The 14,359-nt window shown below is 44.1% G+C and overlaps 1 protein-coding gene and 1 long non-coding RNA gene across 2 annotated transcripts in view; one reads left to right on the forward strand and one right to left on the reverse strand.

Annotated features, from left to right (window-relative positions):
* SBK2 (SH3 domain binding kinase family member 2) lies at nt 1-13,036 on the forward strand. The gene is made up of 4 exons (XM_028702036.2): nt 1-512; nt 8,479-8,651; nt 9,970-10,172; nt 10,851-13,036. Exons 1-4 carry the CDS (start codon nt 295-297, stop codon nt 11,406-11,408), a joined length of 1,152 nt encoding a protein of 383 aa, XP_028557869.2. The 5' UTR covers nt 1-294; the 3' UTR covers nt 11,409-13,036.
* Nucleotides 3,889-14,359, reverse strand: part of LOC144325110 (uncharacterized) — a 27,044-nt gene continuing 16,573 nt past the window's right edge. The window contains exons 2-3 of the long non-coding RNA XR_013390400.1: nt 8,102-8,191; nt 3,889-4,359 (exon numbers count right to left, since the gene is read on the reverse strand). This is a non-coding gene — a long non-coding RNA (uncharacterized LOC144325110). The remainder of the gene's footprint in view (nt 4,360-8,101; nt 8,192-14,359) is intronic.

The following is a 14,359-nucleotide window of genomic DNA, read 5'->3' on the forward strand; positions in this document are numbered from 1 at the left end:
GATTTCCCCGTCCCCCCTGCTTGTCTGCTTGCTTCCTCTCTCTCTCCCTCCCCATGCAGTGAAGAGACATGGACACAGGATGTCACTGTATCACAACTGCAGCATAAAGGATTGTGGGGAATGGCAGAGGACTATGGGAGAGAGGTGAAAGGCCATTGAATCCCCCAGAAACAGGAGCCCAAACTCTTGCTGCGGGTTAGGTATCCGGGCAGATGCCATGGTCTGGGCTGAATGCTGCCGAGTGGAGCAGCCTGCCTGGTATGCTCAACTCTTTCATCTGTCCTAGAGAGATAGATGACACCCTCGCTTGCGCTCCCCCTCTTCAAACTCCAGCTCCATAGGGTGTGTGTGGCACAGGAGAAGAGGCGGAGCGTCACGCTTATACCCGGTAATGCCTGGCAGACACCCCGGCTGCACTCTGGACAGTTTCACCAGACAGCAGCAGAAGCAAGCAAGCGAGCAAGAGAGAGAGAGAGACTGGGCACTCCAGAGATCCTTCAGCACAGCAGGAAGTAAGTACCAGGTGGAGTCCGCGGTGCCAGGGTGGGGAACTAGGTCCTGGTGTCAGCTCTGTTACCTGGGCTGCAGACAGCAGAGTCCTGATGGAAGAATCTGACAGGTGGCTTCCATTCAAATAACTATGGGTCTGCCTGCTACCCCAGTGCATTCGGACAATTTGCAAAGGTGTTCTCAGGTACGGAATGCAAGAGAACAGCCCAACTGTGTAAGCCAAAGCCAGAATAAAGGGCAAGAAATAATTATCTACACTGACTAATCAGTACAGAGTGTTCATTCTAAAAAGTGTCCCTGGTTTTTGTCTGGGTGATTGATGTGTAAGGAATTGCAGTGCAGTGCAGCAGAAATGTGCAGGAAGAGGCAGGTGTTAAGGACTAGTGCAATGTGGAATTCTAGCAAAGTGTCCATCGTTTGCCTGCTACTGTTCTATACTTCTTTCCCACCTCTTTCCAGTTATGTCTTGTCCTGTGTATGTTCATGTTGCCACCTCATAAGTGGCTGTCAGTAGCAGGGGTGATGAAATGCGCAGAACATTGATGTCACATTGCACATTATGTTATAGTACATGTCCCCGGGAAGGGAGAAGAACAAATACAAGGGGCAGCTCAGTGTCCCTTGTGTCTAGTTCCATACTACATTTACTGGCTAAAGTTTCCAATATTTGAGCAAAAACCTCTATAAATCCTAGAGAGGTTTTCTCTCTCATCCAATACTCACAATTAAGGTTTCTTTGCAGTTATCTGATCCATGATGCCCAATAAGAATACGGTAATATACAGGTGTATGTACCAACAGGAGTGAATGCATTTCCCAGCCCCGGCGCCCTGTGGTCCCTCTCAATCTTTGTTTTTCAAAGGAAACACATACTTGCCTTCATATCCAGCAGTGATCAGTGGCAGATTTTGGGTTCTCACATTTCAGCGGCGCCCCATGCGACGCTAAAGTTCAGTCCCCCCACCTCGCACGCCCCGTTCTACATCATTATTGCAGCGCCCCCTGTTGCACAGTGCCCAGAGCGACCAAACCAGTCATGCTAAACAGCCTCTAAACCACCCTAAAACAGCCTCTGCAGGGATCACTTATTTATCCCTGTTTCAGGTTGACTGCATTCCATTTTATTAAAAGTGTCTTGGAAGCTTCCTATTCAAATTTTCCAGCACCTAAAAAACCAGCTTCTAAAAAAAAAAAAAAGGCCCTAGGGGAGTGTGTGTGGCTTTGTGATGTACAAGGGCCAGTCAATTAGCATGGAACACATCTGGTTTGCGTTGGTAAACCAATATACAGTAGCAAATTTTCTCTTTAGCTCAGTCCTGTAGGGAAGATTTTGCATCCAGCCAAAACAGGGTCTGTGTTTGCACAGTGTTCTGACTGCTCTAATCAGGTAGGTCTGTGCATAGGCATGTATGAACACATGTGTCTTATATGCTGTCAGACCATTGGGCCTCTGTAGTCCAATATTATCTACTACAACTGGTAACATTTTATCAAGATCTCAGGCAAATATAATTCATTGCCCTACTTCCCAAGCTTTAACTGGAGATCCTGCACAGTGCACTGCAGGACAAAAAGACCACTTTCACTGAGCTCAGGCCCTCCAAAATAACAGAGGCAATTCCGAACTACTGCTATGCTTATGGTGATGCCTTTCCCCTGCTTGGACCCACAGCAGCTCCTTGTCCACAGTAAGCAGATGGCCAGAGTCCTTCATTGTGAGGGGAAAGTACCAGGCTGCTGTCTACAACACACTCCTGCTGCTACAGCTTGCAGCAGTGTAGAAAACTGATAGCTCCTATCCTGTGCATCAGTAAAAAGCACAAAAAATGTTATCAGACATGATGGTTGTATGCACTGGCCTGCACACAGTTTTAACTGCTATGGGGAGAATGTGTGCTTAAAACATAGCTGTCAACTTTTCCCTTTTCTTGCGAGGAATCCTATTTGGAATGAGGGAATTTCCCTTTAAAAAAGGGAAACATTGACAGCTTCTGTGATTGTTCTCTGTGTTTAACTGAATCACTAAACAAGGTCTCTGCACATTCCAACATTGTTTTTTTTATAAACAACACACAACTAAATTCCGCACAAAAAACGAATTAGAATTCTATATAAAATAAAGCAAATGTCTGCACATCTATTCTTATTTCGCATTAACTTCCTCACCAACATGGTGAAATTGCTCATTGGCAACTTCACAAGCCCTGGCCTAAACTTGCACAGATAAACAGAATACCTTTGCCCTTTAGAAATTACAACAGGAAAGAGGGATACCTATTTACCGGTACTTGTAATTTTCTTCCTTTGGGCATAAGCAGTGCTTTAAATAAAGAATGTTGTGAGTGTCTCATAAGCAGTTTTGAGCTTGTAAAGGAGTTGTTTTCTAAAACCGATTGTTCTCACCTAGCAAGCTTAGCTCCTCCTGAATAGTTGTTCCTTAAAGGTAAAGGTAAAGGTACCTCTGCCCGTATGGGCCAGTCTTGACAGACTCTAGGGTTGTGCGCTCATCTCACTCTAGAGGCCAGGAGCCAGCGCTGTCCGCAGACACTTCCGGGTCACATGGCCAGTGTGACATCGCTGCTCTGGTGAGCCTGCACCAGCACAGCACGCGGAACGCCGTTTACCTTCCCGCTATAAAGCGGTACCTATTTATGTACTTGCACTTTTTTAAGAGTGCTTTCAAACTGCTAGGTGGGCAGGAGCTGGGACCGCAGAGGGGAGCTCACCCCGCCGCGGGGATTCGAACTGCCGACCGTATTTAACTGCTAGTATTTCGTTAGAATCAAGGAGGAACTAATGAGAATGAAGGCAAGGCAGGGTAGCGAATCTGCATTGCAAAAAAGAAAGGAAATCACCAAAAAAGAATTGCATACATTAATTTATATGTATTGATGCAAATTTAGAAAATGTTTTCTATAATTTACACAAAATATATCTACCTGTATGGAGTGAGGCTGTGGCCTATGCACTTGCTCAGTCTGCTCCCAGGCATTCCTAACCGTTGATGGGCAGCTTCAAGGCACTTGGTTTTCCTTCTTATATTTCTTCATCTTTAAACCAAATGGCCATTCAAACTGCAGAAACACACCTTCATATAGAGAGCTGTCCTTACAAGAAAGAATTGACCTCTGTAGAGTAGATCATATGGCCATCCAAAGCAAGGTTTGGAGGTCAGATTTCAAAGCAGGAGGGGAAGCTAAAAGCATAAACGTGAGAGGAGTTGTCTCCTTCAAAAATGGAAGAATGCCCTTATCTTCTGAATCTCTCTGACCTTTCATAGGGTCAGAAGCAGGCTCTGTTCACTTGCGTGAGTAGAAAATTCACCATAGAACTCACATGCCCTTTAAACAAGGAAGCAGAATTTCACAGAAATTGTGGCAAAGCATCAAACAGACCAGTTGGGTCTACCTTTATCAGTAGTGGGGTAGCAGCAAAGTTTATCCATGGGTAGAGCGAATGAAGGAGAGGAAGAGGGCACTTGATGAAAAGTTTTCCTCTTTTTTGACTAGTGAAAAATGGTCTCTTTTGCCCTGTGAAAACAAATGGTACCTGAGTGAAACAGGCCTCAGATTTGCTTGGTTACCAGGGCAACCGCCTCCCCTTCAACCCTGCTTTGCGTGCAAGGATTGTCCTGAGAGGCAGATTGGGTTCCTTGTGAGTGTCCAAGCCCACATGATCGATCACAGCCAAGTGGCATGCAGCAGCAGCCGCGAATGGGCGAGCCAAATATTTGTTGCTTTGCCTGTAACTGGAGAGTATTCTGTGAAGTCTTGGTTGGTGTCTCTGCCACTCATTTGGAAGAGATACAGCCGCGATGGGAGATGAGACTTCCTTCACTTCACACTGAAGCTTAAAGGAGAGGAGATTTATAATTAGTAGCAATAAAAACACACTGTGCTTTTATTTACTATTGTAAATAATAATAATAATAATCCAATGCTGAGCAAGTGGGGTGTGCGAGGGCTGCAGGGGAGAGGAGGGGGAAGTGCTGTTGCACAGCCCTGTGTTTTTACTTTGGGCTTAAAATCATTTGAGGTGGGGAAGCCCACAAACGATGAGTATTTGTACGACGTTTTTACTTTATTTTCCACACAGTGATCTATTTGTGTGAAATTGCCCCTATGCGTGAGAGAAACCAGAAGGTTATCGCATCAGAGGGGTCATAAAATGGATGCGATACCTTTTAATTTGCTAGGGCTAATAAAAGCAAGACGCCCCACGGGCATGTACAAAATGCCTACTGCTCCCACCACTGAATAACCAACACCAGACCCTATACCATTGATCTAACTCATCCAGACTTCCAGGCACCCTTGAGCCTCGAGCTTATTTATTTATTTATTTATTTAAGCATCTTTCTCTCTGCCTTTCACATTTGCCTCTGTTTACTGGGCTTATCTCTAGGAGCAGGCTAGGCAGGAAAGGGGAAAGGGAGAGGGTGGTTGGACCTTGCCATGCCCTTTCCCTCTGCCTCTAGAAGCTTGGAAACGGATCTCCAGTGGCTTTAAGAGCGTGTCAATCCCATTTAGGCCCAAATCCCCATGAACTTTCCTAGCCTGTAAGAGAGGACGCTTGGCATGGAATCAGAAGGCAGGCACTCTGGCAGCAGCTAAGCAAAGGGGGTTGCAGGCGACTGTGTCCATCTTCCGTGGGGCACCAGAAATGTAATTTAGAACATGACATAGAGCCAGTCTGCTCACCAGCTAGAACTGGACCGCAAAAAGAGTGTGTAGAAAGAAGTCACCATCAAAGAGATTTTCCATTCTGCCTTCCAGAGTTCTGCACAGTTCTGCAACCGGGACAATGTTTTATAAGTGGAATTAGTTAGGGAGATTGATACACTTCAGCTAACGCCTTGCTAAATTTGGAATATGTCTGTATGGAGTGGGAGAGGAGGAAGGGACTAGAATCAAAAATTGTGGCTCAAAGAATCCCCGGGATACTACAGAGGCAGTGCATCCAATCTGCTGTAGGCGCAACTGTTTCAGCGTGTGTGGCCTGGCCCACTCATCATATACACTATGTAGATGGAAACACCAAGCTGTTACAATACATCTACATGCAAGACTTCCCACAGTTGACATGTAAGGATTAAGAGGGCAAAGGATATATGCCCTTTCTAGGGTTAGAGTTGCATCTACGCATATGCAGAGTACCTTTGGTTGACTTCCATCATAGATGCTGCATTGGCTCGGCTGAGGCAGGGAGGTCTAATACCAATCTCTTGTTTTTTGGCAGCCCCAGGTGGGGAAGAGTGGTGGATGTTTGGGGCAAGGTAGACCTTGGTTGTGTGGAAAAATCTGCCTGGTGAGGAAGAGCAAACTCGGGCTCCTGTTGTGCATCTATCTATCTGCCAGAGACTCACCCTGAGTTTCTGTATTAAATTTATTTGATAATTATATTAAATCTATTAATTGTGTGCTTAATTTATATATATTATTTATATAAACATATTATCTGTGTATATTAAATACAGTGGTACCTCATGTTACATACGCTTCAGGTTACATACGCTTCAGGTTACAGACTCCGCTAACCCAGAAATAGTACCTCGGGTTAAGAACTTTGCTTCAGGATGAGAACAGAAATCGTGCTCCAGTGGTGTGGCGGCAGCAGGAGGCCCCATTAGCTAAAGTGGTGCTTCAGGTTAACGACAGTTTCAGGTTAAGAATGGACCTCCGGAAAGAATTAAGTATGTAACCAGAGGTACCACTGTAATATAAACTATATTGCAAACACTTTAATTAACAATATAGAAATTTAATTCAGTGTGTGGCCTGCAGGATCTGTGCTGAAGTGCTCTTGCAGACCACTTTGTCTGAGAGGTTAGACTGTCCTGAGCTAAGAGCAGATGAAGCCCACAAGGCTCTTAGTCTGAGTACAGAAGGCTAGCTAGTTTAGATGTACTCTGTGTGGCAATTCACAGAAACTAGAATCCATATCCAAACACTGCACTGTGGAAAACAATGGCAGCTGCTTCTTATGGGATGATCACATGCATTCCTATTTAGTGGATGAGCATGACAACACACACATATGGTTTTATTTATCTGTGTGAAAACTATAAATCCTCTCTCTCTCTCTCTCTCTCTCTCTCTCTCTCTCTCTCTCTCACACACACACACACACACACACACACCACCACCACCAACAACAACATAGAATGAATTATATTAGGAGGTGTTTATAAGTAGCTTGGATTGACATTATTTCCCCTGGTTTTATATGCTCCTGTTCTAGTCAGGAGGACTTTAAAAGTCTGGCTGTTTGGCAAGCCTAAAATTGCTTCCTGCTGTCCTAAATGAGCAAAGGCATGGAGCTAGAGGCACCTTTTAAGCTACGCATAAAGAGGAACGCATTGCAACTTAATCCACATTTACTATTTCCCCTCAAAACTGCTGAAATTGGATTGAGTGGTTGCGCTGTGCATTCAAACAGATTGTGTGATATGTTGCTGGTCTCATAACTGCATAACTACTTCAGCATCATAATAATAACTCAGTCCAAATCTACTCAGCTCACATGCCTGCCTCATCAATATGGATGTGTGAATGAATTAATCCATCAAAACGTTTTGATTGATGAAAAGGTGTCCTGAATTACTCAGGCAGTGGGTTTTGCAAACTTTTCTTTTTTTAAAAAAATGTAAGTACTTAAGTGCAGATGATGTCTTGAAAGAGGTGGCTCCTCCTGTGTGAAAGAGAAGAGGAAGAATGCCTTTTCAAGATGATGTTTTCTGAATGAATTGTAAGATTGACACCACCTTCAACTGAAAGGACTTCTTTCTACTTTTCCTTCTGAGAGGTAATTCCTTTTGAAAGAATTCAGCCCAGAAATATCATCTAAGTGGAGAGCTAACGCATGCTTTAAAAAACCCCAACTGGACCCTGGGGACGTGGGATGGAACTGGGAATTCACAATGTGCAACATTCAGATGTGGATGTTGGGGGACAGGGGCAGGGAACTCAAATTTAGGATGAAATTACACAGTATGTAGGTTTCTGCTCCGTGGTTGCCCCAAGGCCATCTGCACCAATTCATACTTTTCATGGTGTATAAAGAGTGCCAGGCATGTGTGTTCTTCTGTTTCAAGGTCACTGAGAGGTTTCCAAGGTATCTGAACACCCTGGGGAGCTGCGGGGAAGCAAAAAAAGGCAACGGCTCATCCTAGAGACCTTTTGTACCTATAGGATGGCACTGTTTATTGCCTTGGCCCAAGAGACACCAAATAGTGAGGAGAATGCGTCATCACCATATGTTGGGGGAAAAGAGGGGAGGTAAATGACTTCCTTCCCTGTTCTGCAAATGGGACTTGAGATTGGTGGGTGGTGAGGGCACATCTGCATGGTAGGGAACCATTGCCAAGCTTCTTGCAATCTGAAACGAACTCCTGGGACATTAAGTGCAGGAGAAACTAGTCCTTGGAAAAACGAGGAATTTTTGAGAACCCAGCAAAAAGTAAAAAAATGTTTGGGCAATATGAGTGACCATACCTCCATAGGAGTGCCATTAGATGCTCTCTCCCTCCCCACCAGGAAAGAAGGAGTGCGTGAAGATCTGCAACAGGAACAAGTGGGGAATAAAGATCTACATCAGGATCTGCTGCTCCTGTGGATCCTGCTGCCTGAGGTGGTCACCTCACTTTGCCTCATGGGTGGGCTGGCCCTGCTGCTTGGACCATCTGAAGAGATATTTTGAGTAACAAAAACAACAACATTTTTTTTATTTGTACCTCGCTCTTCTGACTGGGGTGCCATAAAAAAACAAATCACCTTGGTTAGGACTAATTTTGTTTGCTACATTTGGATTTCTTGCGCTGTTTGGTTGTTTTCAATTACTTTTGACTTAGGAGAATTGAAATGTTATATATTTGTATATATGTAGAAAACTGGCTTTCTGCTGTCCTCCTCTGCCCAATGTAATTCATTTCAAGCTGTGCTTAGCAATTTCTTCCTGTGTTTCTTGCAGCTTGGTCATGGACCTGTCCTCAGGCATGGAGGCCCAGGCTCTCCTAGAAGACATGTTGGAAATCACGGCCCAGAGTTTGGTGCACATGGAGGTGTCTGAGCACTACCACATCATCAAGGAGTTGGGCAAGGGGAAATATGGGCAGGTGGTGCTGGTGACTCACAGGAAGAGAGGTAAGGGTGGATTGCCTTGTGTGCTCTGGCAAATCCACTCACCAACAGGCTGTTTACGTTGAAAGGGCAACTAGGGATGAGAACAGGTGTGCCACTGTTGCTGTTGGAGAAGGTTGGACCACTTGCCATAACCAATGGCTGTGGTAACAATTTAAAATTACTATGTGTGATCTGTGGTCAGCCAATCATACACAGCAGTGGTCATGGACAGAACTGGGCATTTTTAAAAAACAACAACAACCCCACTCTATTCAGTCACTTGTTTCATTCATTCATTAAACTTATGAATCACTTGTCACCTGAAGGTCCCCAGGTGGGTGACAAGACCTCTACTGTGGGCATTTGGTGCGAAACAACTTATCATTACCTGTGGAGGCATTCACCTTTCATCTCATGACCATAGAAAGAGTGCCCAAACAATTTCAAACAAACTCCACATATCAAGCAACATTCTTGACCCAGCTCTTAGTGGTTTCACTGAAGCCCATTTTAATGAAAATATCATTGTGAATGTAGTCCTTACAACTTGTCTTGTGCCTAAAAGATTTATGGGCCCCCAAAAGCATGAATAGGACTGATTCTCCCCAATTCTGAAATTCAGAATTAACAGCATAATCCTACCCGCGTCTATTCATAAGAAAGTTATATTAAATCAAATGGGACTTACTCCCAGGTCAATGGGGGGTAAGAACCCCCTTCAATGCAGGAATTTTATCTAAAGCATCCATGACAGATGGCCATCCAACCTCTGCTTAGTAACCGCCAATGAAGGAGAGTCCATTACCTTCCGAGGCAGTCTATTCCACTGTCCAGCAGCGCTTACTGTCAGAAAGTTTTCCCTGATGTTCTCCAAGAATTCTCAGAGATTACAGACAGAGGCTCTGAGATTACACCCGCAAGCTCTTTTAGTATGATTGGGTGCAGCTCATCAGGCTCTAGATAGATAGGATGAGCTGCTTTCTAAATCCAAGTCTTGTTCAAGTGTTTGAAAGGGAACGCCCTCATCTCCTCACTGCCCCCTCATTTTTGTTGCTACTGCAATCCCCCCTCTTCTAATCCATGTTTAGCTATAATGGTTGAACTCGTATCTTAATTATCTCACATGTATGAGTGTTGTATGTTAAAGAGACTTCACCTTACTTGATTTGATTGTTAGATGTAATCCCTCTCCCCCCACTATCCAACTTTATATTTTTTTAAAAAATGCAACTGGAGTAACACTACGTTTCAGTTGTCTGTTGTGGAAATACATTTACTGTTATTAGAGTAGTATTATCTCAATGTCTCATTCACTTTTGCATCTCTCAACCTCCCTCAGGGACCCCTATGGCTCTCAAGTTGCTGCCAAAGGCGAGCACTAAACTGGAGAATTTCTTGTATGAATACTGTGTGGCCCTCTCACTCTCCACACACCCTGCCATCGTTGGAATGTTTGGCATCGCCATAGAGTCCAGCCAGCACTATGGTTTTCTCTATGAGGCAGCCCTGCACAAGGACCTCATCTCCATTATCAAGCCCAAGGTAAGGTGTATACGAGCACATGCAATGCAAAGCTTAGCTCCCAGCACCCCATGCCTGGGTCTCCTTGGGGAGGAAGGGCAGGATACAAAAACCTTGGATCCGAATGCCTTGGTACTCAGACGTTTTGGCTCCCGAACATCGCAAACCCAGAAGTGAGTGTTCTGGTTTGCAAATGTTCTTTGGAACCTGAACGTCTGACGGGGCTTCCGCGGCTTCCAATTGGCTGCAGGAGCTTCTGAATATTTTGGAAGTTGAGCAGACTTCTGGAACAGATTCTGTTCGACTTCCAGTGTATGACTGTGTAATGAAAGAATGAATAATTGGCTTCAGCTAGGAATTCTACCAACACATACGTGGTTTTATTTCTGAAATCGTGAAATGGCTGTTAATTAAACAAATTACAGCAGGATTCTAAAACAAAGAAATCCATAGATTAAACAAAAGCAGTGGAGCAAAGCCTTTTGAAGCTTGCAGCTGAATGTGTCTTGAGATATTGGTCATGGTGGCATCACAGAGAGAAAGGAAATGTGATGTTTATTTTTAAATGCCTGTTGAGATTTTGTTGCTTTATTCAAGAGCAGAAAAGGGCTTGTGTTTCAGTGGCAGAGCCTAAACGCTTATGAGGAAGTGAGGAGACCCGACATGATAAAAACATGTGCCTTTCTCTTCTCTGACCAGGCTGGCATCCCTGAGCCAGCAGCCAAGCTCTGTGCCAAACAGCTGGTGAGTGCACTGGACTTCATCCACAGCCGGGGCCTTGTCTATCGAGATGTCAAGCCTGAGAACATCCTGCTTTTCGATCGCCATTGCCACTGCATCAAACTGACAGATTTCGGCCTGACGCGGCCCCAGGGCACCCTCCTGCGCCTGGTGGTTGGGATCATCCCTTACACTGCACCCGAGCTGAGCCGTGGCACTGGTGACTCCCCAGGCCTGCCCATCGATGCCAGCCTGGATGCCTGGGCCCTTGGAGTGCTGATCTTCTGCCTGCTCACTGGCTACTTCCCTTGGGAGAAGACGTTGCCTGAGGATTCCTTCTTTGATGACTTTGTGATATGGCAACAGTCCGGCCTAGACGAAGACTTGCCATATCACTGGCGCCCTCTGTCGCCAGATGCCGTCGCCATGTTGCGGAGCCTCCTGGCTCTGGAGCCCACAAAGCGCGGTCCCATCCGCCGGGTACTCAGCTACCTTGACCGGCCATGGCGAGCAGAAGTGGTGGCCAAAGACCCCTAGCATAATAAAGCAGAGCAGGAATCCATTTTATGAGGCTGGGGAGAGAAAAGCACTAAGCAACTCATCTGAATACAAAGATACTTGCAGGAATTCAAACGTTACGTGCTCTCGGCTGGGTTATTTCACAACATTCCCCAAGGAACGTAACACTGGACATTCAGATTTCAGGAGGAAACAAAATGTGCATTCTGTATGCCATGTGTCTGATCTTCTGGCACTCTTAGTGGCTAAGCATCCTTGTGCTAAGAACAGCCTCATCTTATATCCCCAAAGGTAAACTCATTTTTCCACAGGCTGCAGAAGCTGATATTGCCCACCTTCTGCCCATCTTCGTCACATCATTTGGGAAAGGCTTGGCATTCCTTGGATGCGAGGAGCGTTAAAGGCTTTTAAGGACATTTACAGTTTCAAACTTTCATAGTGCAATCATACATGTACCTTTATCATGTATACATAGTATCTTTAATTTCATTATCTGTATACTTTTCATGCTCTGAATTGAGAGTCACTTTTCTCTGAGGGCTCATTCACACTTCTACTTATCCTGCACATTGGAAAGCATGGGTCCTAGCGGCTTCCCGCTTGTCCCATGTTTTCTAGGCACAGCTCTGAGTGGTTTTGTACCACTGCTTTCCTGAGGAAAAGCTGCTCTTTAGCACTGAATTGGAGCAAACGTCAATCCAGAGAAAACCCGATTGATGTTTGTTCCGATTCAGCAGAAAACAGTGGGTTTTCCCCAGGGAACATAGCAGGGAAGCGGAAATGTGGATGAGCCCCGAGTGTACAGAGGCAAAAGTTATAGGCTGCCAGCCAGGTTCACATTTCACCTGAGTCCACTAGGTGTCCTTAAGAAAGCTTTTAGTGTCTACAATATAGGAATCTAATACAGTACTAGTCTATCTTTGACGGGCTGCTGTAGGGATTGTTGAAATACTGGGTTGGATCCAGACTAACTTAGTTGCACTCAGGCCCCATTGAAATCAATGTGAAAAATTAAGTCATGGTTTCACTTAACTCTTGCTGATTTCAGTGATATACATAACTTCTTTTAAAGAAAGAAGGAAAAGGCCTAAGAGCAAAACTCAGTTGAATGCACTTTTCTCAAGATACTGGTTCTACTGTTCCTCTCCCTACTTCTTTTAAAGATTCCTTACAACTTAGTGTTACAAAATGTTTTTTCCAGTAAATAGTCATAGTAAGCTATGCGGCCTGCATTTAAGGCAGTGGTGCCCTGTCTTGATTCCTGCTCTATATTTCACACTGCAGTTAGTACCTCATAAAAGAGGTACTAATTTTACCACAATGTCCCTTACTGCTGTGAATGACCTTTGGGGAAATGTTTTGCAACTCTCTTCCTCTTTCCGTTTATCACAGATAGCATTTTTAAAGTTTGAAAGAAGAAGGCACCCACAAATCGACCAGTTGCTCAGGTACCTCATTTCCATTGCCTCCACCGCCGTCCACTGCCTGCCAACCTTATCCAACATTAAGTAGACATCTTCCCTGACTATTTTATAATCCCAGATATATGTGTTCCCCACTTTCTATAAAGAGATCTGGATCACCTACTGTAGTTAGTGATGTGGATTCCATTTGTGTGCACTTTTCTATTTCTTTCTTTCTTTCTTTTTTTTTAAAAAAAAGATATATAACATACCCAGCAGCTCATTTGCGAGGAAGAAAGACACAGTTGCACAACATATAGAGAGAAAGAAAGAGATGGTGTAAAATTTTAAAATAGACTATTGGGATGGAATCAAAAGGCGATGAGCAGTGCTTTTTTTCTATTAAAAAAAAACATTTCAGTACTCACCATGAAGTTGTTACAGTAAGTACCACACTTTTTAACAACAAAAAAAGAGGTGTTGGTACTGTGTACCCTTGAGTGCCCCCTGGGGGAAAAAAACACTGGTGATGATGCCGATTATATCCCAGCATTCAGCTATTTTCTAATCAATAATGCACATAGAATGCATTCCTAGAAATATCAGCAAATTTCTTTGTCCCATCAATTTCTGTGCTGTGATGAAGTTCTGTTGTTCTAACGGTATAATCGCCATATTGCAAATCTTCACTCACTACTGTCCCCCCCCCCCCGGTACATTTAAAATATTTTGTGCGCTCCTCAAATTATCTAATTTCAAGAGGGCAAATACATTTGTAAACACACTTATGGTGCAAACAGCAATGATAACCAAATGTATTTCTTAAGACCAACTAAAAACCCGAAATAAAAAGAGTTTTGCAGGATCAGACCAAACACCTTTCTAGCCCAGCATCCCATTTCTCACAGTGGGCAACTGGATGCCAATGGTGATGGTCCTTCACATTAGCAAAGCTGGGGATTAATTTTAGATGGGTGCTGGGAATTTAAGTGCCCATCTAAAATGCATATCCATTGTATTTATTTATACCTTATAAGGGACTCTGCTAGAAACACTGCTAGAAACAGATTAGAATAATTGTTGGCTTTTATTAAAGTGTTTTAAGACCTCTTTCACCCCAGCATGCCCTCCTGCATCTGAGATCTTACTACTTCAGGCCCGCAAGGCTCATAGTCTGAGTACAGAAGGCTAGCTAGTTTAGAAACTAGAATCCATATCAGGCACTGTCTAACATAATCAAATCTGTATGATGTATGTCCCCTGTATGCCCCCAACTACAACTACATCATTGGGCTTTTCATGTTGCCTAAATACATCATCCCTCCTCTTGTTTTAAAGTATTTTGCTTAACATGTATGCACAAGAAGAATTATGTTTGTACACTTCTTTGTGACTTCTTAGCTAGTCCTAATAAAAAGTATGATGATACTGCTGCTGTTTGAATTTTTTCTAGTGGACTGACATGGCTGCCCACAAGTTAATTTGTTTTATTGGTACTCCTGTCAGGGAGCCCTGATTGGTCAGGTAACCACAGGGAGTGTACAGGCAGGTGGAAGTCCAGCTCAC

This window comes from Podarcis muralis, chromosome 13 (assembly GCF_964188315.1).
Source record: "Podarcis muralis chromosome 13, rPodMur119.hap1.1, whole genome shotgun sequence".
NCBI classification, from domain to species: Eukaryota; Metazoa; Chordata; class Lepidosauria; order Squamata; family Lacertidae; genus Podarcis; species Podarcis muralis.